Source organism: Aptenodytes patagonicus, chromosome Z (assembly GCF_965638725.1).
Source record: "Aptenodytes patagonicus chromosome Z, bAptPat1.pri.cur, whole genome shotgun sequence".
Classification (NCBI taxonomy): Eukaryota; Metazoa; Chordata; class Aves; order Sphenisciformes; family Spheniscidae; genus Aptenodytes; species Aptenodytes patagonicus.
The window spans coordinates 9835273-9861934 of record NC_134982.1 but is presented as its reverse complement, the minus strand read 5'-3'; the positions used below and the strand labels follow the sequence as shown (position 1 = coordinate 9861934).

General features: G+C 40.2%; 1 protein-coding gene across 5 annotated transcripts in view; it reads left to right on the top strand.

Moving 5' to 3' along the window:
• Positions 1 to 26662, top strand: part of LOC143172505 (protein hinderin-like) — a 190100-nt gene that overhangs the window by 128135 nt on the left and 35303 nt on the right. For 2 of the 5 annotated variants that reach the window (XM_076362050.1, XM_076362051.1), the window contains exons 10-11: positions 13302 to 13486; positions 20490 to 20598. In XM_076362050.1, the coding sequence (XP_076218165.1) occupies positions 13302 to 13486; positions 20490 to 20598 (294 nt within the window). Of the gene's footprint in view, positions 1 to 13301; positions 13487 to 20489; positions 20603 to 26662 lie in introns of those variants that run through there. The other 3 variants (XM_076362054.1, XM_076362053.1, XM_076362055.1) reach the window with 2 other exon arrangements.

The following is a 26662-nucleotide window of genomic DNA, read 5'->3' as shown; positions in this document are numbered from 1 at the left end:
CATTTTTGCAAGTCACTTGCAGATGCCTCCTTTACAGGAAAATGTAGACACTGTTAGTTTACTGCCTGAATTGAATTTTGAAAACCTGAATTCTATTTTTATAAATTGGAGTGGATTACTTTTTCAGACATATCATTTTATTACTTTTTATTTTTATATGTAAGCTTGGATGAAGAGAAAGTGATGTCTAATCTAGATATTCATATGTCCTAGAAATTTTTGAGTTGGAAAAGTTAAGAAAAATCTTATGAAACAAAATGTTCTGGAAGGTAGTTTTAAATTAGGAGATTTTAAACCCACCTGCACAACTTTCATGCCATTTAAAAGCTTATATCAGAACTGATGGGGCAGGTCTAAGAACAAAAGCTATTGGGGGTACTGGTGGATGAAAAGCTGGACATGAGCCAGCAACGTGCGCTCGCAGGCCAGAAGGCCAATCGTATCCTGGGCTGCATCCAAAGCAGCGTGGCCAGCAGGTCGAGGGAGGGGATTCTGCCCCTCTACTCTGCTCTGGTGAGACCCCACCTGGAGTACTGCGTCCAGCTCTGGAGCCCTCAGCATAAGAAGGACATGGACCTGTTGGAGCGGGTCCAGAGGAGGGCAACGAAAATGATCAGGGGGGTGGAACACCTCTCCTATGAAGAAAGGCTGAGAGAGTTGGGGTTGTTCAGCCTAGAGAAGAGAAGGCTTTGGGGAGACCTTCTTGCAACCTGTCAGTACTTAAAGGGGGCTTCTAAAAAAGATGGCGGCAAACTTTTTAGCAGGGCCTGTTGCGACAGGACAAGGGGGAATGGCTTTGAACTAAAGGGGGGTAGATTTAGAGTAGATATAAGGAAGAATGAGGGTGGTGAAGCGCTGGCACAGGTTGTGCAGAGAGGTGGTGGATGCCCCATCCCTGGACACATTCCAGGTCAGGTTGGACGGGGCTCTGAGCAACCTGATCTAGTTGAAGATGTCCCTGCCCACGGCAGGGGGGTTGGACTAGATGACTTCTAGAGGTCCCTTCCAACCCAAACTATTCTATGATTCTATATTACAAAGTTAAGCAAGAAATCCTCTGTACCCTGCTGTTCTGGCCATGACCACAGCTGCACTAAGCTAAAACCCACTCCCTCACCCCTCTTGTGACCTTGGCTGCACTTCAGCACACAGAGGATTGAAGCAAAAGGCAAACTCCAGTATATGTTAAATTCTGCCACTTGCAGATATACAGACTACATACAAAGATAATGGCACGCGTGCTCTTGCTCGCTCTTCAGCTCTCGCTTTCTCTGAAGTGGACTTTGTGTATTTGCCACTGAATTATTCTGACATAAAACTTTCAGACCGTACTGGTGTGTTGAGCTGAACTCTGTGGCTTTGCGTGAGTGCTGAGGCTTTGCAGAACTACCCATTACGTTTATAACAGTGCTAATTTTTGGGAGTCACGCAGAGAAAATTTTAGATTCAGCCCAGCTGATTTGTTCTTCACACTACTCCTGTGGTGAAGAGGATTGATTTTTGTGTTTCTTTTGATATTTGGCTTCCTTTCCTCTGGTACTCGATGCTTCAGGCCTTAAACCCTTTAACCTTGAATCTGAGCATCAAGACTTCAGGAGGGATCAGGCCTTTTGATGGAGAGAGAACGTCTTTTGTTCTACCAAATGGTTGGGAGTGGTATAAGGCAAGACAGCTCTCCAGACAGTATATATTTCTCTGTTGTGTTAAATGACTATAAACAGAGGGTGGGTTTAGTGGGGATTATAAATAATCTAGAGGAAGGTAGGGTATTAGAAGCAGTGGAAAAGAGTTAATGACTTCTTCTTTAACATTTCACCAATAACCAGTCTATCATGACAGATGTGTACTGGGTTGCCAAATGCTATAGTCTGATTCGGGTAACAGTTCAAAGCTCAGCATCTCATGGAAATGGCAGTGTGGTCCCTGACGGAGCAGGGGAAAAAAGCTTTTCAGCTTCTCAAAGGGCAGTATTTGTGGAAGCAGATGCTTGCTTGCCCTACCCAGCATAAAGAACAGTTCTGCGGGCAGCCGGGAGAGTTCGTACTGCTGGATTTTTATAGGATCATTAATTATATGTTATAAGGCAGCTAAGCATGGCATTCCTAACTCGATGAATTCCATTATGAATGGCCTTTTCATATTCTTCATCTCATTATATTAAATGCATGTGACCTGAAGTTTAGCTAAAGTTATTGTTCGGGTTAACTTTCATTTAGTGGTTGCCCTAATTTTAGAAACAGTATGATCTTTAGATTTTTATGGAGAGGCAGGTTTTTTAATGCATGTTTTTGCAGCACTATTTTAGATAATTTCTTTTGGAACTAGGTAGGAACCTTTGTGAGGTGGCAGAGAAGGGATTTAGTCACTCCTTGATTTTCCTGGAGATTTCTGTACCCACGTCCCTGGATGACAACATCCAGTTACACGGATTTGGCTATCATCTCTCTGCCAGTAACTCTTAAACCCTCTGCTCTGTTCTGTCTAGTCTTGCATATCTGACTGCCTCCCTGACACATAATCCTGGTTGTTTTGCCTTCAGATCGTTCCTAATCTGGCCAAAACAGAACTCCGTACTTTTTCTTCCGAATCTCTCTTCACTTCTGATTTTGATAACGTCACATCCTCCCTGTCACTCAGACTTGTAACCTCGGGTCACTCTCCTTCTCCATATGCATCTGGGCTGCTGACAGCTATTGCAGCTTCCTTCTCCTTTGCAGCAAAAACATGCCTTCAGTGTGTCAACAGTTGAAACACCACTCCTTGCTCTAGTCCTTCATCCTGCACCTTGACTACTGTAAAGTCGTCTTTGCTCAATATTCATTCCCCTCCTTCAAAATAAGTTTTCCAAATGGGTATCTTGGCTGCTTATTCAGATCTTGTCACCGTTGCTTCTCTGAAACCCTCCTGTGAAGGCCAGTCCGTCTATAGGGCTCTGTGGAAAGTGACAAAGCTGCTTTTTTTTTTTAATTTTATCTGCCACCTTCTCTTCTTTACTCTTTCAGTTACGTGAGACTTCACATTGTTTTGGGTGTTGCATGAACTTTCGGCCATGTGCTCCTACCACGTTCCTTAACTCCTTCTGACTTTTGGAACTGCTGAGTGACATCATGGTGACTCCTGCCTATGTCTGTCTGTTTTGACTACATCTTTCCTGTATCATATCTTAGGTCTCTGAGACCTTTTTTTTAGAGTTCAGAGTTTTTTCAGAGTTCTTTTTCAGATTTTCAGAGTGCTTTTTTTCCATCCCACCCCCAATCCTAATTTGATGAGTTTCAAACTGATACGTCTCTTTCCACTGACCACAAGGATGGTCTCTGCCCAGTAAATCCACCTAAAATCTGAATCATACTCAAGAGATATCAGCAGTGACCTAGGGAGAGGAGTATTGTAACTCACCTGCAGTGACAAATCATCAGCTCTTCTCTGTAGAAAAGTTTACATATAGCTTCTAGCACACGCAAGAGTTGAAACAAAACAATATGCAAGTGTCTTCAGTCTTCTGTCAATAGTACCAGGCTTCACCTCTTTGTGTAATACATGCCCTTCTGTTGGATTGATGAGTAGTTAATCCTTTTTTTCTTTTTAACTTTGTGCTCCTTTAATCTCTATCTACACCTTGCATCCTTTTTGACAGTCATGTCTCTGAGAGATGGGCTAAATTTATATACTGGCTGTAGACTCAGTAGGGCTGAGATGGTTTGGCAACACAAACAATGCAAGCCTCTAAACCCACATCACAGTGTCAGGGTGGCACTGGTGGCAACAGCTCTGGGCAGAGGTTTCCAAACAAGTTGTAACAAACTTGTGCAAAGGTAGACTTCCAAGACGTAAGATCAATAGCGGTAGCTGTAAGATGCAAGAATCGCTTGTATCTGGACTAACAAAAGTACATGGTGTATTTGTCATGTTAGGTTTCTAGGGGGAGGGAACTGGCAGCCCAGAGCCTGGGCAGAACCCACAGCTTCACTGCACACAGCCTCATGCCAGGACCTCTTCTCTTTGTTCCTTCCCATCAGAGCGTGCCAATACATATCTCACTGATATGTGCCTCTTAGCGAGGCAATGGTTTCTGTGTGGTTTCACTTATATTATATCTTTTTATTTCCTGAATATAAGAGTACAAAAAAGCATTAAATCTGTTCCCTAAATATCCTGGTTGAGTCAATATTCGGTGGTGCTGTCACATTCACATAAAATCCATGCACTGAAAGGAAATCTTTAGTGTGTTGGTTTTTGTGGGGTCCAGGCCATGGTTTTTAGAGTTGTATGCCATCAGTTAGGCATCTACGTCTGTATTGCACTTGCAATAAATACCTGATTTTTCAGTCACTAGCCATCAATCACTTTCTATGAAATACGTAACTTCAGTGGTTTCAAGGCAATTTAAGTGGCCAGAAATGATATTTTAAACCTTTACCAAGAGCTACCTTGTCAAATCTACATCTGTTGGGCATGATAATCCACTAATCTGAGTAAAGTCCAGTGTCTAACGTCTGTATTTACTTCTTTTTGGGCTATAAGATTTTTTAAAAGCAGATCAATAAACAATCTCAGTGTTTTCATTTTACTAAGCAATATAATATAGGTGAGTACTAGTGTAGTAGTAAATCATTAATATGCTGCTTAATCATGGAGTGACCATGTCCCACAGATGTGATTTAATCATGGAAAAAAGCCCGATGAAGTGTAAAGATGCATCAGGAGAAGTGTTTCCAACAGAATTGGGATAGTGTATGACACCATTTTAAAATATCCTAGTAAGAGAGCATTTAGGATGCCATGTACATTTGTAGTTGCAGACTTGGCTAAATTCTAACGTGTCATTGTTTTTGATCACTATAAAACAAGAATCAAAAACCATGTCAGGTTTGTATTTGGCTGGGGAGCCAGTGTGGTGTGAGGACACATATTGGCATCATGTTAGAGCCGTACCTTGTGCCTGGACTGAGCCTGTGCCAACACACTGAGCCTCTGATGGTGTCGTGGTTTAACCTCAGCCGGCAACTGAGCACCACGCAGCCGCTCGCTCACTCCCCCTGCTGGTGGGATGGGGGAGAGAATCGGAAGAGCACAAGTGAGAAAAACTCGTGGGTTGAGATAAAAACAGTTTAATAATTGAAATAAAATAATAATAATAATAATAATACACAAAGCAAGTGATGCACAGTACAATTGCTCACGACCCGTTGACCGATGCCCAGCCAGTCCCCGAGCAGCGGCCCCCCCCCCGGCCAGCTTTCCCCCGGTTTATGTACTGAGCATGACGTCCCATGGTATGGAATGTCCCTTTGGCCAGTTTGAGTCAGCTGTCCCCCCCTGTGCCCCCTCCCAGCTTCTTGTGCACCTCCAGCCTTCTCAGTCGATAGAGCATGGGAAACTAAAAAGTCCTTGACTAGTGTAAGCATTACCTAGCAACAACTAAAACATCGGTGTGTTATCAACTTTGTTCTCATCCTAAATCCAAACCACAGCACTGTACCAGCTACTAGGAAGGAAATTGACTCTATCCCAGCCAAAACCAGGAGAAAGGGCTTTTGCAATTGCTGCTCATTTACTGAAAGCTCCTGTTACCAACACCTATCAGCCTGTCTGGAAACTCCCATGGAGGAGAGAGTGCTTAGGTACCAATAGTCTTAATGAAGGAAAACATAAGGACTCTTGCACCATGCAGGTGGTTACCTGCACACTCAGACTGATCTGTGCAGCAACAGCTCAGTCACAACCTGTTTTGCAGTGCAGCCCATCTACTGTAAAGTCTTTTGTCCTGGGTGAGCCAAGTTGAGAAGGGATGATGCATTGTTCTTCTATGCCTTTATCACAACCAAATTGCAATCTAATTTGGGGGATGTTTGTTCAGGGGATAGCTTGCATATGGCCTTTTGATGGGTACCTTGTGAATGGGTCTGGCTCTCAGCCAAACAATAGTGATGCTGGATAATGCACTAAGACAGGCATTCACTTTGCTGAAGAACGTGTGATTCTCCTTCTGAAGGAGAGTGTGATGCAACTTGATCTACTGGAGAAGTTTGGATTTAGTTCAAAAACTTTGTCCTAAACAGGCTTTTGCATCATTCCTTATGGTACTTTCACTGGTGACAGCTAGGCAGGCATTTCAGATATACAGACACTGTTTTGAAGGATTGTTTTTATACCTACGATTTGACATTTACATGACTTTCTTTTGTGAAGGCTGACAGCACTGCTTGCTGGAACGACAGCTGCTCTGCTCTATAAGAAAGGCCAAACACACAATCACAGCATTTTGTCCTGCTAAAGCTTTGCCAGTCTGTTTTCTGTGGCCATTTCTCTATGACTGTCTGAAAACCTTTATGTTGGAATTTTTTTTGGAGAAGAGAGAAAAGTAGTCAGACCTCATTTTGCTGTTTATTAGGAAAACTAAGATATGTAGGAAAGGTGCTGGTGGGGAGTGAAATATAGCTAACTTAAAGCAGAATGAGGACAGGGCTTCAAAGGGAAGGCATGGATATAATTTTAGGTGGAATTTAGCTTAGTACTTGCTACAAATGGACCTCTAACTGTGTATATTAAGTGAAATCCTGACTTCATTGAAGATAAAGGCAGTATTCTGATTGATTCAATGAGGCCAGGGTTTCACCTATGGCTGGTATGATCTAATAGGTCATTGCTAATTAAGAGCGTATGTGGCCTCAGTTCTTGCTGGTGGAATTAAATATCTGAGCACCAGTCACTGAGGGAATGGGCAAGGAACTGGTCTCTGAAAGAGTGGTCTGGAGAAGCCGTGCTATGGATTACTGTACACTGGATAGCTTGATATATAGAGAATTTTTTAGCATAGTGGCCAGTATGACTTCTCCAAGATGAGAGAAAAGTAAACCAAACACAGTAGGTCCAAAGAGACAGTTCAACAGAAAAAAAAACCAAGAGAGAAACCTGGTACAGCCACAGACATTACTGGACTCGAGGGCGCTGAGCCTGAGGAGGACTGTAAGAGATGAATGCTCTGCATCGCTCCCCAGCAATATATTGTGTGCATAATAACATGTAGATTGTAGGCAATCACTGTCTATTTTCTGTGATGAAAAATCCTTTCATTACAAGCAGATTTGATAATATTTATATTTCAGTTCCAGAACTCTCTCTGGCTGCTGAGGTGCTCCCCTACCTGTCTCTGCCCTCATGCCTTTTGCCTAGAAAAATATGTAAGAAGGGAAATGGACTTGGTCCCAAAGATCATCGACCCGTTGGAGCAGGTCCAGAGGAGGGCCACAGAAATGATCAGAGGGATAGAACACTTCTCCTATGAAGAAAGGCTGGGAGAGTTGGGGTTGTTCAGCCTGGAGAAGAGAAGGCTCCGGGGAGACCTTTTTGCGGCCTTTCAATACTTAAAGGGGGCTTATAAGAAAGATGGGCGCAGACGTTCTAATAGGGCCTGTAGCGATAGGACAAGGGGTAACGGTTTTAAACTAAGAGAGGCCAGATTCAGACGAGACTCAAGGAAGACATTTTTTACCGTGAGGGGGGTGAAGCGCTGCCACAGGTTGCCCAGAGAGCTGGTGGGTGCCCCATCCCTGGAAACATTCAAGTTCAGGTCGGACGGGGCTCCGAGCAACCCGACCTAGTTGAAGATGGCCCTGCTCATTGCTGGGGGGTTGGACTAGATGACCTTTAAAGGTCCCTTCCAACCCAAACTATTCTATGATTCTATGATCTCAAAACTATAAATGAACATGCTCTCTAGAAAGAAAAGCAGCTGTTTCTCATTAACATGCACTGGATCCCAGCAGTGTCATTAACATGCTGATGCATCTAACATAAGCCTCAAAATGCCAGGTTTCATAATTGGGCCCCGAAATCTCACTCTAGGCTTGAATATGGCCTTCAAGGTCCATATTAGAATAGGATATTTTTCCTGCTTTTTAAAGGAGGGGATAAATGTTAAGCTTAGATTTTTTTCAAGTGCTCTATGTTTCAATATGATAGGCTTTAGATTTTTAACAGTTTGTTTTTAAGGTTGTTGATCTGCTGACATGAGCAGATTGGTTTTGTGGCGAGGAATGAAAGGGTGATGGTATTCAGGGATGAGAGATTGCCCTGAAGTTCATGCTGTGCTTCTCCTCCTCGCCCGCAACACTCTTACCTCCCTTCCAGCTCTACTCAGCCGTCCTGTAGATTTGCACACCCTATACAAAGCAGGAATGAGTGGACCAATCTCCCTCCTCTTTCCCATGTGCTGCTCTGCTGGCTTGTACGTCTTGACATGTTTCTCCCCAGCTCCACTGGAAAGAAGGGGCAGGATGTTTCCCCTCAGAAGAGGACTCCAGGTTGCAGATGAAGATGTGCTAAGGAGGGCCATAAGCTCTACCTCTGTTGTCAGAGTTTTCCTCATGATTAGCTCTAAGCAGACACACATGGTGTATGCACTAATTTCAGGTATCTCCTTTTCTCAGTGAGTCGAGTGTTTGGGAGTTGGTTCCAGTTCTCTTCCACCTCTGCTGACCTGCTTGCTGTCCAGGGCCCCAGCTTCTTTACTGCATCAGTTTCTTATCTTCTTTGCCTTGCAGATTAGGGTAATCATACTGCCCTACCTGACACATTGTTGGAAAAAGACAGATGAAAAATCTGTGGCACTTGGTAGTTCTGGAAGCAGGGGCTTACAAAGAGCAACACAGTACACTTGAGAGGACTGAAAAAGTTGTGGTTGTTCAGGAGACCACTGTTGTTGCTTCGTAAATCCACTCATCCAAAGTCTACAGTCCTTCTTTTCTTCCCACAAATATTTTTTTATTTGCCATGCAGACAACCAACTTCCCAACAGTCTCACTTTGGAGCTGGTGGTTTTCAAAAGTGTGGTTTGATAACTTGATTTAAACTGATGTAAATTCGGATCCCTGCTAAAAAGAAGATCCCGTGATATATTGACACCTTCTTTGTCCCAGCACTTGTGATACTGCTGCTTTATACCGAGCTGACTCTGGAAGCTGATCTGGCTGAAAACTCTCCCAGCCAAAGTGGTGGTGGGGAAGGAATTTTCAGCCTGTTTGTCAAACTGCATCTGAAATGGCAATACAGGTTCTAGCTACAAAAACGTATTGCTTGGGATGTCTACTTATCAGCAGTTTTGCATCATTAAGTGTTATGCATTCTTGGCCTAATATAATTGCAGCAGATTGCACACATGAACTGTTAATTATTTTATTTTAAAACAGAAATTGCGGAACAGGAAAATAACATTCCAATATGTTTGCTTTTGGAGCTAACCTATCAGGGCAATCTGTTAGTTTGATAATGGTTAAACTCGCAAGCCCTTGCCTCAACGGGGTGCAGTAGGGTACCATTAAGGCAGCCATCTGTTGAACATATATACTGGAGGCATGAATTGCCTTGCATTTTGGGTTTCTGGCTAGTTATAATGTAGTCATGTTCTCTGGATGCCACTGATCTGCACTGAAAAATGCATAGAAAGATCAGAGTTCAGTGAAAGGTAAGCATCCAACTTTGGGATTGATGACTGAGAACCCGTCAGAAGAGCACTAGGTACGGAGCAGGGAAGAGGTGAAACCTCGTGGGCGTACACATGCTCATAGTAAAAGCTACTCTATGGCAAAAGTCTTAGCTGCTTGAGTTGCTTAGTGATTCAATAGATCTGTAAAACTCCATTTGCAGACCAAGACTACCATTACGTTGGGCTGATTCATCAGGATGAGCAGCTAAAACAAGTTAAATTCTATCAGAGTTTTCCTGCATCAATTTAAAAATGAATTTAGTTGGCTCTAAATGGACACTTGTTTTAGTATCTTGAAGAACTGACTTTCCTCTGTTAAAGCAGAATAATGTATCTATATGGTGCCCTAACTTGAACAGTACATAAAGATTAGTAAATAAGACCCCATTAAAAATACTTATAATGTAAGTAACATGGGTCCCAACAGCCTTTCTAATGTCCATTAATGCTTATTCTGAGGATCAGAGCTCATTTTACTGAGCCATTTAGTCAAACCGTGTGATTATTTAGAAAGTTAATTCATGCATACTAAAATCTAGCTTAAGTAATGCAGAGGGTAGGAGGTAAAACTCTATGGAGACGATAGTCCTTTTTGTTATTTAATGATCAGCCATAATTAACTTGCAAATTTGAAATAATTAGAACAAATTAAAGGTATTTAACTTTGCCTCCCTAAAGAAAAATTCAAATTGCACCAAATGCAGCTTTAAATTATTCAAGTCTCAGAGGTCTGTGCTGGGTTTTTTTACAATGCCTTTTCTATGATGAGAATACCAATCTGTTTTTTGTCAGAAAGCATCCTATCAAGTAATTGTTCTTTGTGTCTAATAAATGACAGCTATTCTTCTTTGTAAAAGTATTTCAGTCTCTGAAGACTACATCAGCATTTCCATGGCATTTTAATTCAATAAAACAAAAGGTTAATGTTTTTCTACTTTTTAAGGAATGCAAATACTAGCAGTATTCAGTGGGTCCTGAATGACATTTAAAATTTGCCATTCACACTCAGCAGGGATATCGCGATATGAGGCTCAGCCAAAATGGAAAAAACGTTCAAGGTGTGTTTTCCTTTGTTGGTGATCTACTTCGATATTCATAAGGAGGCAGCAGTGCTGAGACTCGCTTTTTTCTGGCGATGGTACTCTACAACTCCTGCCTTAGTACGTAGGTTAGGTAGGTTAATAAGCTCTTTATTTAGACAGTCGTCTCTGTTGTGTAGTTTCAGGGAATAGCATGAAAATTCATCGGATATCATGGTGCCCTGCAGGAAGTCCGACTAACCACGCTGCATTTGAGTGATACGATGGATTGTTGGATTTGAAGATAGAGAAGGACCTGTTTTGTCGCTTAATCTCTCTAGCTATACATAACTGATCTCTTTGGATCATATGTTAGTTTTAAATTTTCCAGGTTGCAATAGTCACATAATTCATTTTACTAATTAGTCCACAGGTGAATGAGTAACTATGATCTGAAATAGATTTTTGTTTTCCTTATGTTTTCTTTGTTTAATTTTGGTACGTTGTTAATTGTTGAATTTTTGTATCTCTCTGCATGATCCCTTTCCTTCCTTGGTCTCACACCTCTTACATTAAGTGTGTGTCATTTTAAGATTGGACTGTCTATCCTTACTTGATCAAAACTTTAGCATGAGCTTTCTTTTATTAAATATTAAAGAACCAGGCTCTAATTAATTGTTTAGTGAGCTATAAATGCAAATACACTTGCTTTTGTTATTTCCTCATAAATTAGCTTCTGTAACTTCTTCTTGGTGTCTGTTTCTGTTTGAATTGCCTCTGCCATAGTGTTATTTAAACCAGAACTCGATATTCTAGAGGTAACCACACCATGTAAAAGGTATCGCAGTGAACCAGTGGAGTAATCGCCTCCTCATCTACAAGCCAAAGGGCACTGTCTTCACAGAAGATCTGTAGATTGTAATTAAATGTACTTTAAAAACTCAGAAAGCATCCAAATAATGACAACCTCAGTGCTTTTAAATGCTGTTAATCATCCAAGTACAGGCAAATGGAATATCAAGTCCTGTATTATCAGAGAAATCTGGCCAAGTATTACACTGTTAAGCCTCTTTAAACAGTTATTAGGTTCCAAACCCACCTCTTGCTGTACTCTGGATTGTGTGAATTAGTAGGTTAATAATTTCATATAAATCAAATAAGATACTAATTTAGTCCACCATAAATTTTAATAACACTTTGCAATATTTTTAGTGGTCACACAGTTAGAAGCCCTAAAGTAAATGGAGGTTATTCAAAGAAGTTTTATCCAACACTTCAGCCAGTTATTACAGGTCTTAAACCATTATATAATGTTCTGCATTAATAATACAGGAGTAATACTAATTGTCCAACAGGCGCAGTGGGCCCTATTAAACTATGGCTTATACAGTACATCGATTTGAAACTTTTAATTTAGCCACCATTTTGGAACATCAGATTTCTGCTTTTTCCTCAGACGTACAGTAACTTCAGTAGTGTAAGCTTTTAGGTAAAAGATTCTTGTGAATCAACCTCCACAATGCTGTATCCCAAATAATACAAACTCAGTGGCAGTCTTTGGGTTGCCCATGTAAAACTGGTGCTTAAACAGGAAAAAGATTTGTTTAATCTTCTGTTAACTTAGGAAAGCTGTATGTCACTCCCATGATTCCAAATAGAGCAATATAATCTTGGGATGAATTTTATTCCTCCATGTGGATAATCCAGAGATTTTTTTATGTTTTTAATTGCTTTTTATAATGGTGACGGGGCTAATGGTGTATACATGTTGGGAATCCTCATTTAAAGCAGTAGTTGTTTCCCAGAGAGCAGAGTTTGAAAGCAGTAGGTTGTCTTTACTGAGAGAAAGATGGGTCTCCATAGCCTCCTGTCTTCCCAAAATGTTTTGTGATTGCCTGTGTCTGCAGAGACTGAAGGCATGCTTGCTCCACATCACCAAATTTGCCTCCTGGCTCTGTCTGTACAGTGTTTATGGTCTTGTACAGAAGTTCATCTTGAACCATAATGGTTCTGGTTAGCTTTCTCTTTTCTTACTCTACTCAAACTGCTGCACTTGCTGCAACAGATACTCTCCCACCAGTTTGCTCATACATTCTTTATCCTGCTTGCAAGTACCTCTGTTCATTCATTTCACCTGTTTTTGTCTTATCTCCTCTCATCCCTTTTCCTCTTGAATCAATGTATCACCATCCTTGGAGGTATTTAAAAGACGTGTAGATGTGGTGCTTAGGGACATGGTTTAGTGGTGGACTTGGCAGTGTTAGGTTAATGGTTGGACTTGATGATCTTAAAAGTCCTTTCCAACCTAAACGATTCTATGATTCTATGATCTGCTTCCCTTTTGCAAACCACGACTCCAGTTTTCTCTTCACATAATCTCCTCTGTTTCCCCTTTATCCTAGCAAAGTGAGCATTTTTTTAATTACTCTTTCTTCCAACCTTGCTCCACTGTGCTGGACAAAGTACTTTCTGTATCTTCATCCCACTTGTCCTGTCCTAACCACTCAGGAAATCCAGGACCTAATGCTTTAGGGAATGTGCCAAATGCCACAAAACTCCAAATACAATTGTCAGAGTGTTTGCCAGCTGCTGATAACCAAAGACTGCTGATAAAGTAGGTTGGTAACTCTTCAACCCTTAGGCATCCTACTTTCAGACATTGTCAATGGATTCAACAAGAGCTCAACCAGCAGCATGACGGTTACGCTTCTGGAGAGTGGAAGTGGGGAAGAGGCCTGCGTGCAGTGTTAAAAGGGCTGAATGCGTCATGTAATAGCGTGAGCTTTCTTTCCTCCCAGTGCACCGGTGTTGAAACGTGAAGATTATTTTCTGAGGACACCTGCAGTGAGCAAAACCTCCAGAACACCAGGGAGCAGTGGTGGGAGCAGTTCGGGGAAGAAAATGGTTGGTTTTGGTGCAAATGTGGAAGATGGGCAAACCCTTCTGATGCAAACCAAGAGGGAAGGCAACAAGTCAAAGAAAGGTAAGGGGATGCATACTGTATTGCAGGGCCATAAGTGTGCTGATGGCATTTAGAAATTGTATATATGTGTTCAAGAGCGTATCAGTAAAATGCACAATTAGAGGGAGAAGATTGCAAGTTGCTTAAAACAACCCAAGAGAAGGTAGCTACGTTTAAAGTACTAAAAAGCATAGAAAGCCTTGTAAATAACAAGTGATCTTCTTGGCTGGTGTTCCTGATGGAAAGGAAGAAATAGCCCTTTAATCTCAAAAAGGTACTTCAACAATTCTTCTTCCTTTCCCAGCAAGCAGAGAGAATAAGTGCAGTGGGGCTTGCTCTTGAAATGTAATCTTCTTCATGTTCTTTTCCTCCCCAAGTAATGGCTCCACCATCACAACCTGATATTTTGCCACACAGGGATGTCTGTACGGCTAGAATCTATCCTGCTCTTAGCTTAGTACCTCCACTTAAGGAGCAGAGAAGCAGTCTCTCTTAGGAAGAGAAAGGGTTGGGAACAAAAGCAGCTTGGATGTTTCACTGCCAAGCCTTGAACATAATCCTTGGTTCAATTATGAGCTAGATTTTTTTTTTTTTTATTTTAACTTGTCAGCCAGTTTGCTGTATATGTCAGCATAAAAATAAAGAAAATGGCAAAATGAGAAGAAATGTGGTGCAGTTCTCAAAGGAACAAATAACTTGTGTTATTGGTTAAGACCGTACCAACATTAAAAAGCAGTCCCTGTGAAGAAACTTTCAAAAGGGTATCATCAGCATGGACCCAAACAGTGGCTGAGGTTAATCTCTTCCAAGGCACAGCTACAAAAGTTGGAAGCCTGTAAAGGGCCTGTGTCCAAAAAAATCAATTTCTAATTTGAAACAAAATCATTTTTGACTAACAGGGGTTCAGGACCCATTACTTTTGCTCTATAGTCTGCTGACATTTCACACTTTCTGTTGTGCACAATGAATCCTAATAGTCATTTTATAGCATTGCTACACCAATCAATTTAAGCAAGAGAAAGCCGTTACAATTCTGCAAAGTTTCAGGGGCAATTTTCACTGATGGTTTTCTTTTATGTTTTTTCAGCTATCATTTTTTTCTTCTTTTTTCCTCTTCCTTCTCCTCCCTCCTTCTCAATACTGTAGTGATGAAATTGAGATTTTTCACAGTTGGATGATGGGTTTTGTTTCTTGGAAAGGGATAGTCCCCAAAAAGTAATTTATTTTCCATAGATGCAGGGAAAAAATCCAACCTGGCCTCTCCTTCATTCATTCATTTCATTTTGTAGTACTTACGAGAAGTAACAAGCTGCACCTGGCTATAACACATAGCAACTGAGCTGCACCTATGCTGATTTAGTGATCGTGGTGGTCAGCATAATGTCTGAAGATGGTGGGTACCTTTTGCAAACACTTACTGGGATTGCTAGCTTTGAAGATGTAGAGCTGCATGGCAAAATTTAACTTATACTTTGGCACTTGCTGTGGTACCAGATAAAGTTCAGAGAAATGCTTTCAAGCTGTGGAACAACCTCAGGTCTATTACTGATTTGAATGGCTTGTTTATCACAAGGCAAATTACCTAGCACTAATCACTGAAGTTGAAGTCTTCTGTATTTAGTACCTTTTTAATTGGCTTCCCTCTCTTATGTGTTTGGACTCCTTTAACAAGCATACACACATACTTGTAAGGTGGTTTTTCCATCTTTGGGGATCACCAGGGCACAATGTCAAGTTTCATAATTCTAGTTAGCTCTGGACTTAGCTGTCTCTGTCCTTGCTTCTGCTGGATCTTCCCATCTGTTGCTGACCTGGGATTTCTGCTTCAGAATTTATTTTTTTTATTAGGAAGCAATTATGTAGCATCTCGCAAAAATAAAATGAGGGATGCTAACATTGTTTTCTGTGGTGAAATTTATAAAAATACAGTGTTTGCCTTACTGCGTCAGAGTGCTGAGCCAGCAAGCCTGGGGGTCAGTCTCGGACAATGTTCAGTACCTGTTGTGTCAATACGAAGTGATCCCTCTGCTGCAGTGTGTTTACCTGAGCTCTAGCTAAGCCATGCGATGTGGGAAAGGGGAATGAAGCCAACAAGATGACAACTTGAGGCATGAAACAATGTTATTTAGCCACATACCTTAAGGTGGCCTTTTGGTCAGAAAACAGCAGTCAGATGTTAACCTATTGCTACAGAGGTTTATTCTTCTCATGCCTTGATCTGTCTTCTCTATTTAAATTGTAAATTCTTCAGGATGGAGACTCTCTCCAAGCACACCTTAGTGCAGTGCCAGTGCTGGTGTGGGCCTTTGGGCTCACGATATAATCTTCCTGTACCACTAGGAATGGTGAGTGCATTTGGAGGACGGTGCAACTCATGATAGTGTCCCTCCACAGCAACATAGGCAGTCGTACCAGATTTTGGTGTTGTCTTGTTCAATTACCTTTGTCTTCTTAGACCTTTTTTTTCTTTTTTTTTTCGGGGGGGGGGGACGGACGGGGGGGGACGGTGCGGGGCGTGGGGATAAAATATTTAATCAGGAAACCATTCCCATGCTGGAATGGTGGAAGGCTTTATTGCTCACAGGACTGCTCACTTACTGTGAATGCAGTGAGTTTGGAAAGGGTGATTACCTAATAAACCCACTTTTCCTTTCTCCCTGCAGATGTTTAGTAATGGGGAGAAGAGCATTGTTAACCTGGTCCCATCACCTCATGGCGTGAAAGGGGCACTTCTGCTCAGGGTAGAAACTTACTGGATCAGCTCAGGCAATCAGCTTTTATTCTCTTCCTGTTGCTTTTTGTCTGCTATTCTTGTTTGCTCCTTAATTTTTATTCCTGTACTTTAGCAGGTTTTGGTGTCTTGTAGCCAAACTTTTTTAGTTTTACCAGCAAAACTTTAAGCAGATGAAGCAATACTCAAGTCTCAGATCTTTTCAGCAATGTATTGTTTTTATTGGTGTCTCCAGCAGCTATGTCAATTTGTACTAAAATCTAACAACTTGTCTAGTTAAAAAGCACTGGAGTACAGAAATGTGTGTTTCTCTTCCTTTCTGCCCTGGGAAATTTTGCTTTTGGGCTGGGAAGCTAAAATAGATTCTGTCCATTGCATTCTGTAATATTGGGTACTTTACTTCTCTGCATTTCTGTTTAAAGTCATCCTTTTCACTCCCGTCCTGAAATATCTCTGCATTGAAACAAAGAACTATTTTTCCCTTTGTATCTCTTTGGGGGGACATAGCATCTGCATGATATTGTATAGCATGCATAGCTTTCCTTTCCATATGTAAAAGAAAAAGCCGGAGAAGGAAAATTATTTTAGCTCATAGAATCTGTGCTTTTCCAGGGGCTGATTTTTCTGTACAGTGTTTGTTTTTCAGTAGGTTTTCTAATGTAGCTTCTTAGGGATTCAGGATCTGGAACTTCTTCCCCTGAGGGAAGACTCTTCTCTACAATCGAATAGAGCAATTAGTTAATATTAGTGAAGCGCTTTGAAGATGTGAAGTACTATATAAATGTTAAGTATTATGAATATTATTATTATTCAATTCATAAAGATTTCTTTCATGATTATCAACCTAGATTTCCCTTTGGTTACTTTCATCCTATTACTGCTTGAACCAGCCTCAACTGTATTTCTTCGTTCTTAGTGTTTACACTTTCAAAATGTAGACTGCTGTATTTCCCCACTTTCTTCATGTTTTAGTTGTTTGTTTCTCAAGCAGGAATATACTGCAATTTGAATTTTCTCAAATGAGTCTTTAATCTACTTTAAATCATTCTGATACCAAGTTAACCAAATTGAAAATAGTATTCTTAACATTACCATTTAGAAGACATGTATAATTGCTTTGGGGGTAGCTTGTCTTGCAAGCTTACATCTAGTTTGTTTTTTGCTATTCTTTGCTACTCCAGGTTCTCTCCATTGGTGTCAGGATCTAGATTAGCACACCATACATGAGCTTTTTTTTTCCCAACGGTGAACGCGTCTATTCTTTTTCCATGTTTCTTGCTTCTATAGATCATCTGCAGCGTCTCCAGTCTCATACTGTCTTCCAACACCTGTAAATCTAATTAATTTGCTGTCATTTGTATCACCCCGGTTCTCTATGACTTTTCATAAATAATTACCAGTCACTTCATAAATTCATTAACTAATTCCCTTTAGCCCTGAAATATATATCCTTCACACTAAAGAATTTGTACCTCCCCAGCCCCTGCTAATTTCTTTTCATCAGCTTTATATAGGCAGGTATTATACATCAACATGGTCTTCATTATCTCCTACTTGCCAATATTCCTTTGTTTTTCCTCATAGTAGATTTTAAAATTATTAGTAGCTTGGCCATTTTAGGATCATTATTGATTTAATCTTTGTATATTCATAGACCTGCTTACTCTTTGGTGTTTCTTTTCTCTCAATCAACTTGTATGCCTTTTTCAAGATGTATTTTTAAACATTTTTTTGTTTAGATATGCACTTACTCGGGATTTCTTGCTACCTCTGTTTTATGTATGTGCAACCTAACAGCCTCAGTATATCCCTACTTCGTTCCTTTTCTTGTTTTCCATTTCTAGCCCTGGTAATATTTTCAAACTTGGGTCTTTGAACAGTCCCCTTGAGGCTGTATTGGCCACTTCCGAGTCCATATATTTTCTTTTTCAGAGAAATACATCTACTTTGCTGTGAATGTAGTATGTTGACAGTGTGCCAGCCTTTTCTCCTATTAGGAATTGAATATATTCTCCCATGCTCACCAGGTTTTTATTACTTCTGTATTAGTTTCTTAAAATCCAGCTGCCTCATTCCACTGTCATGTGAAATGATTTCTAAATATCTCTTATTTGATCATAAAGCCAAAAGTGTAAGCGAGAGGCTTCCAGTCTTTATATGCGTACCCACTCTTCTCATCATGGATTGGCACACTATCAAGTTACCAGGGACACACAAGCAACATATATCCCCATGATATTTCTAAGAGTTCCTTCACTGATAATTAACTCTTCGTTAGGCGAGATTTTTTCACTGCATGGTACTGAAGCACAATGCATTACAGCAGGGCGATAAGAGCCCATTTTTTTTGTTAGCCTCCCTAGAATACATCTTAAAACTTGTGGGTTTACTATATTGTATATATTTTTATACATCTTAAATCAATGCAGTATTTTAAATAATCTTAATCCCTTGGACGTGTAAATTTTGTGCTGAAGCTGGAACTACAACCTTGTTGTGTTGCTTCACGTTTCAGCATGGATGGTAGGTAATGTTGCTGTTCACAGAGCTGAGAAATATTTAGGCATGACAGAATCACCTAAAGAGCTGAACACTGATTTGACTTTAATTTTTGCTGAGACTTGTAGTTTTCCCTACTGTTTAGTTAAGTGATGTTGGTTGGACAGAGCTAATTAGGCTAGATTAAAAAAGCCCAAACCCACAGGCTTTTGTGTAATAGATCAGATTAGTCCTAATTTGCCTATTCCACTTACCTCTGACTACCTGTATGCAAGTTGTCTAACTAAATCCTATGTATAAAACCCAGTTCTCAGGTGGGTGGGTGAAAGATGGAAGATGGGTGGAAGATGGCTGGACCATCAGCCTCAGAGGGTTACCATCAGTCCAGCTGGCAGCCAGTTGCTAGTGGTTAACTGCTTAACATTAACAACCTGGACAGTGGGACAGGATTGTCCTTCATCAAGAACAACCTTCATCAAGGTTGCAGACAACACCAACCAGGGAAGCGGTCAGTATGCCGGAGGGTAGGGCCCAGTATTCAAGGGACCTTAACAGGCTGAGAAATGGTTTGACATAAATTTGTTTAGGTTCAACAAAGGGAAATGCCAGTTCCTTCAGCTGGGTTGGACCAACAGGGTGCTGACAACCTAGAAGGCAGTTTTGCCAGAAAAGAACTGGGTGTCCTGCTGAACAGCAAGTTGAACACGAGTCAGCAGTGTGCCTGTGTGATGGAGTAACCAAACCTCATACTGGGCCATAATAGCAAAATTGTGGTCATCAGGTTGATGAAGTGACGCTTCCCCTCTGATCAACTCTGGTGAGACTGTATCTGTAGAGTGCTATGTTTGGGGTGTAGAGTGCTATGTTTGGGGCTCCACAGTGCAAGGAGGACATCGACAAACTGTAGGAAGTCTAGCAGAGGCAATCGGGACAGTCAGGGAGCTGGAGCGTATGACCTTCTGGGAGAGGCTGAGAAAGCTGGGTGCATTCAGCCTTAAGAAGAGATGATTCAGCACAGATCTTACTGCTTTCTTCAGCTACCTAAGGAGAGGGTGTAGAGAAGAGGGAATGAAACTCTTCTTGGAAGTCATCAGCAACAGAGCAAGAGACAATGGGAAAAACTTACAATTCAGGAAATTCTGATTAGCTATACAGAAAACACTTTTCACTGTGAGGCTGGTCAGACACTGGAACCAGAGAAGTTGCCCAGAGAGGTTGGTTCATTATCAGTGAAGACATTCAAAACCTAACTGGACAGGTGCCTTAAACCTGATCTTGTTGGTCCTGCTTTGAATGGAGGATTGCACTGCATGACCTCCAGACTTTACCTTTCAACCTGGACTATTTTGTAATTCAAGAGTTATTGGGAGGGGGGAAGAAGGAATGGACTAACAGTTCTATTTTATTGAAAGCAAAATATTGTTATAGTGATATTTACACTTGGAAAACTAAGATCTTGTAGCATGTCACGAGAACTGCATCTGTGAAACAAGCTGAATCCTGTGGATCACTATAAGAAATTATAACAGTGCAAGCCTATCAAACTTTGGGCAGTAAGGTGGAAGTTGTACAGTGACTTATTCTACAGATTTGATTCTGTGTCATCCTGAAATGCATGCTATTCACAGTACTGCCAACTGATGCGTTCTTTGATTGCCATTTCACTGTGTATATGGCACTCCAAAAATGTTGCAACTTTTAGTCCCAGTATTCTGTAATAATGCAGAATCACGAAACAGCTGTCCAAAACTTACTCGCCTTTGATGTCTGGCTTGTCTTCACTTCATTCCACAGGGACAACTTCAGGACCTAGGAAGGTTGTAGCCACATCTCCTGTGCTGATAGGCAGCAGCAAAGAGCTTGCAACCACAGCCCCATCACCAATCCAACATGACACTTCACGGTAAGCCCCTAGGTAATCTCTGGTTTAAGATTCTGCAAACACAGCCATCAAATTCTCCTAGATGCAGGGAAGTGGCTGAATTTCTGTGATATTTCATGTTAGCACAAGCTGGATAATATAAACTAAAAAATGCTGTATCCTTTTGACATTTATAGTAAGCCTTAAATTGCTTGTTAGAATAAGAAAAGCAGGAATATGCCAAGTTCTAACATTTTAATTTTACTTAGATTTTGAACAGAAAGTATTTTATGTTCCAAGTCCTGACACGTTAAATACATTTGTAAATAATTTGAATGGATGGTGTTAACCCCTGTTAGGTTTTAAATCCACTTGAAGATTTTAATCCCCCGTATTCACTCCCCCCTCATATTTTATCAAATGGCATTTCTTTTAAAATGTTTTGTACCAGAGTTATTTTATGTTTAGTGACAAGCGACAAAATCACATTAAGTCAGCAATTCCTGATTATGCTATATATCTGCACTAAATGCACTGGAAAAGCAGCATTATCACTTCTGCTCCAATGAAGAAACAGAAAGCAGCATTGTTGTTAGACTTATGAGTCTAAAAACAACTTGTCTTCTTTAGGCAGGATAACAATTCTAGTGGTAAGTGCCTAGAAAAACAGCATACAATCCTTGCTTTTCTTTATCACATCCCACATTTTCTCATAATAAAATTTTTAGTTAAGCAACAAAGTAAATGCAGATTAAAATATGAATTTGCTGTATTTTACACCACTAGTTAGATGACTTTGTGCAGTGGGATGACAAGAATGTATGACCGTTCACAAGAAAAGTTAAATGTCTCTTAGAGAACGAGAGGGCTTGAGTCAGATTTAATCTTCTCTTGGCCCAGTGGACTAGGAAAATGGATGCTTGATATCATCCCTGTATTCTTGGCAGCAGCTGGCAGTTTATTTCTGTCTTCTGAGAGAACTTGCGATATATAATAGGTGAAAAACCACTATCAATATTGACAAATTTGTACTTACTTGCTATGGAAACAGTTTTTTTTTTTCTTCTGAAGGACGGGATGATAATTCTGGGAGGATTTAAGAACGGAGATAGATTGGGCTCTGTTTCCCGCAAGTAACTGTATGTTTAAACAAACAGAAACCACAAGATTGCCTAAGCATTTCTCTTAGAAGCATGGGTTACCTTTGCGAGCTGGTAATATCAGATAAAGAGTGTGTAAAGATACTGCTTGATAGGTCTAATAGTGATAAGTTGAGACTCCATTCAAGCGCTGAGGAGTAGATAGAATTATTCACATCATACAACAACTGCTCAGAAAAAGGAATTTTATTCAAGAGGATTAGTCCATGCTTTTCCACAGAGGGGAGTAAAATATTTGTTGAAATATGCTGTTAGAAATCATATCAGATAAAGTGATCAGTAAAAGGTGTCTGATTAGCTGTTATCCTTAAAGGTTTATTTTAGCAGTTGATGACAAATTTTGAAACATCCTGTATTTCTGGGGTGCTCTCCCTCATGCTTCCTCACTTCCTTTCTCTCCATTGGTGCTGTAAGTATAATTGACCACTTTAAGCAGCCATGTTGTGCTTTCCCTTACTCACGGCCTTCTCTAATTGAAAATAGTAAATGGACAAATATTTCTGTGGAGACCTAAAGCTGATCCTATCCTTCATCAAAAAACCTGCTTGGGCAGCAGGTCAGTCTCAATTTATCACTGCATGGTTATAAGCTTAGACTGCAGGTTTAACTAACTAAATTAATCAATATTGAGAATTATTGCTGCTTTTGTGCCACTAAAGTTAGGGTTTGTCAGCATGTTTGTTATAATCTGTGATTTGGGGGGCGTTAACAGCTTAACCACAACAGTTGGCATGGGCCTGAAACTTGCAGCACAAAGCCCTAGCCTAAGAACAAATTTATTTATTCGGCAGTACGTGTAAACCTAATTACTTTTGACTATTTAAATTTATAGGACTAGATTCAACTCATGTTTGTGCCAGTTTTAACTAGCACAAACCCTGGCACCCGGCAGTAGCAGCAATGGAAAGCCTGCCAGGGAGAAGGTGTTGGAAAGCGACAGAAGCTCCTTGCCAGCACAAGGCACCAGGGTGCTAGCGCAGCTTCTGGGGAGGGCTGGCTGGATAAGCAGGCATGGCAGGTAGAAGATGCGTTGGCTTGATAGCCTGTCTTGGCAGGGCTCAACCGGAGGCTTCAGTGTGTTACAGCTACCACCTGCTTGAGGACGAATCGCTGCAGTCCTACTTTATTCTCTCTCTTGGAACGGTTCATGGCTGGGACAAGAAATAAGTGTCCCTAGAAGGTGAAGGTGTGTGCTTTGAGAACCTTAGTGCTAGACCTGTAGAAGGACCAGACTTGAAGAATGAATGTGCACAAGGTGGTTTCAGTGATATCTCTGAAAGAAAAATAGCATTTCTTTATCTGGCATCCTGAGTTGGGCTGATAGTGGATTTCTTTGCCCATCATGCTTCTATGCATGCCTGTCGCTGCTTTTTGTAATACAGCCAAGCATTGCATGTTTGGTTATCCAATGTTCTTAAGCCAAGTGTCTACACCTGCATGAGCCCCTTGAAATTATGTTCACAGCAGGTCTGGAAAGCTTTTCTACTCCATGTGCTTATTTATTGAGACCAAAGCCGATATATTTGGAAAAAAAAAATCACAGGCAAGGTTGGGGCTGGGAAAATTTGGAAGAGTAAGTTTGTTCCTTACCCCTAAAGCAAAGCATAGTTCCTCTGACTATCTTAAACATTACCTTTTTGGTGACCAGGAACGTCTTTTTCATAACTGGTGTTTGCCTAGAAGAAGGACTCTGGGTTTTGGCTGTGAGCTGGAACAGAGCTGGAAAGGGGAGGTAGTGCATTTGTATGCTTTCATTTAGTAATTAAGAAGTTTTTACATAAACTAGATCTTACCTTAGGTATAATCAGGTACTGATTTCAGCAAAACAAGTGATGTGTTGCGAAACAGAAGTGAAACTGCTCTAAATCAAAGTATTAGACTATTCTTTAAAAAAAAAAAAGTGTTGTAAATTGTGCCTTTGAAAGACCATTTAATTAGATTACAGCCCTGGTGCAATTGTCAGGCTCTCCCCACGCAGAAACAGTTGTAGTGTCGAGTTTGGCACAGTAAGTCCTATAACACTGCAGATAATCAGGCACTTAAAAAGACACAGGCAAAGGTTGTTCTGCTCACCATGGAAACAGATAATTCTCCTGTAACATTTTTCACTTTGGGCATCTAAGAAGTAAATTTAAGAACAGTTAGGTAAATTAAGGGATTGAGTGATGGTCTGGGATTTCAGCATTAAGCCTGTGTTTTCTTGTTGCAGTTTTAAATCAGAGCTTTAATGCTAGCTGAATGCATTATCTTGGAGTGAAGTTTCTTGTAGCCATTAAAATAAGTGATTTAGAAGTTCCTGCAATATGAATACTGTATTCAAGCTATATTATTAGCTGTTCGACTACAGTGGCCTGTTGGAGATTTTATAAACAGAGTGTATTGTGTAAATTTGTGTTTAGGGACATTTTAAAAACAAAACTATTTACTCAATTGCCCGGCACATCTCAGGTGAATGTGTATTCAGGGACTTTTAAGCAAATTAATATCTGATGTAAAATATAATGTGCAGAGTTGTATATTTAATAATGCACACTGGAGTAGTCTAGAGTAGATCTGTTATGCTGAGTGTTAGGAAATATGACAGTGATGAGATTTAAGCTTTTGCCTTACTTATGCAGTAGTTGCCTTTCAGATCTGTGCATGTTGGATGCTTAAATATGGTTCTGCTCTTAAGACGATACTATGAAGTTCCTTCTCCTGTAGGGTCTAAGCAAGCACTGCCAAAGAAATAGATTTTTTTTTTTCCCCTTTAGGATCAGACACCATTCAACATTCAAAAGAAGGACAAGGAGGAGAAAACTTTCATTCCAGATTTAATTTAGGAACATTTAAAGGGATTAAAAGTGTGTTTGGAGTGGGGTGGTGAGTTAGGTGTTGAATGTGGTAGTAGATGCAAGTTTTGCCTACTCCCTGAGAAAGCCAGCAGCACAAAATGTCCAATATAGTTCCATACGTAAGTGATAAAACAAGACGTTGGCAAATTAATCTCTCTTATTCACAGTGTAGGTTGTTAATTGTTCTCTCTGCTGGCTGTCGATATAATGTGAAATTTTCATTCCCCATTCAAGATGGAAAAAGTTGTGGCTGAAAATGTTAACATTTGCATTTTTATTTGTTGATTTATTTAAAGGACAGCCTCTCTTACAGCAATCCATCACTCAGTGACACCCCGAATATGAATAATGTATTGTAGACTTGCGGTTACAATGTGTAATAAGTGCCAGAGACAGTAGAAGAATGTTAACTATGTTGCAAATGTAATATTTATCGACTCATAGTTTATTGCTTTCGAGGTTCAATAATACTGACCATAGGACATTAATATCACTTATCTTGATTTTAGTTGGGCACCTCTGTATGTAGAAATAACCCATCTCTCTCATACTTACAAAATAAATGTGAATTTTACAGCGCTTTGTAAGAAGTGCATTGTAGGTTTCTTTGCTTAGTGCTCACAGTTCTCTTTTCTGCCTTCTCATTTACTTATATCTGACATTGACCCCACTCCAATTGCCTGACCCAGATGATGAGCACCTCAGCACTCTTCTAGAGGCTTTACTTACTGGCTGCACGTTGATCTTGTGCCTCTGACGGTGTTTGGACCAGGTCTCTCTTCCTGTTAAAGACCAGTATGAAAAGAGACTGTTCAATAGTTTTCTAGTGCTTCTGTCTGAAAAGACGATGGCTGAAAGGCTAAAACAGAGATAACTTCCCTTTTGGAAAGGCATGTATAGCAAATTTAAATCATTTCTCTTTTAGAGGATCGTGGGTATCAGAAATAAAGTGTTTAATTAGGTCAACAGTTGTTATTATAGACATGGCATTTATTTACAGAGAAATTTTTAATCAATGAATAGAGATACATTAGAGCAAATTTGGAAGATTAGGATTTAAAATTCAGTGGTTTTGAGAATCAAAATTTTCTTGATAATCTGCGTAAGAAAAAAATTTGCAATAAGGCTATACTACCGTAGCAAATCAATCAGTAGTAATCATTCCTATCTTCAGTACTTGCTCCAGAGTTTTGCTTCAGAAACTGATACAGACTGGGCAAACACTACTCCTTATCCACACTGTTCGGTTACGACCACTAAAAAAAGCTTTGAAGTCTCAGCTGTGAAATGCAGATGTGAACCCAGGGCTGGGATCAAAACCAAATTTAACAATGGGAGACTTCAAGCTTGTGTTGAAATCAGATTCACCTGTGAAGCCTGGCTCTTGGGAAACTCGGAATTGGGTTCAGCCATGAAAATGATAAGCCTGGATTATATTTCATGTTGTAGACCTCAAGTAAATTTTGAAATTACATTCTGTATTTACATCTGAAGTTATCAAATTTAACACATCATCAGCTTCTTTTTCTTTACTGTGAGTAACAGGAACACCTATTTGTGTCAAAGCAGCCTACCTAATAGCTGCTTTGCGGTAACAGTTTTGGTGTGTCCGTTGCTGACAATGAAAATCATATTGGGAAATTCTGACTTGCAGTGCAAAAGGATTAATGTTAATTAGCAACTGTTGGCTGTAATTGTCACCCTCATTAAAATGCAGAATTATGTATTTCTTAGTTATAAATAACCTTTCTAATTGTACTTGATGTATGCCAGTTTAATCAAAAAGTACACTTGCAAACAGGCAGATATTTGCATTAATCTAGCACTGGATCTTTGAGTCTTTTTTGATCATCTTTTATTCCAAAGTTGACTAGTTGGGGGAGGTCTATTACAGCTACATATCCTTTACACATTTTTTTATTCAGCTCTGTGGATCTGACAGGATTTTGTATTAAAATGAGGGGAAATGTCTTCTGGGAATGTTCAGTGCAACAGAAAATGTGTCAGTTTTGAAGTAGTTGGCAAGGTTTCCATCATTCAGTGGTATGACAATAACTTGATTGTAGTTTGAAAGTAATAATAAGCAAAGGAAAATAGAGTACAAATCATATT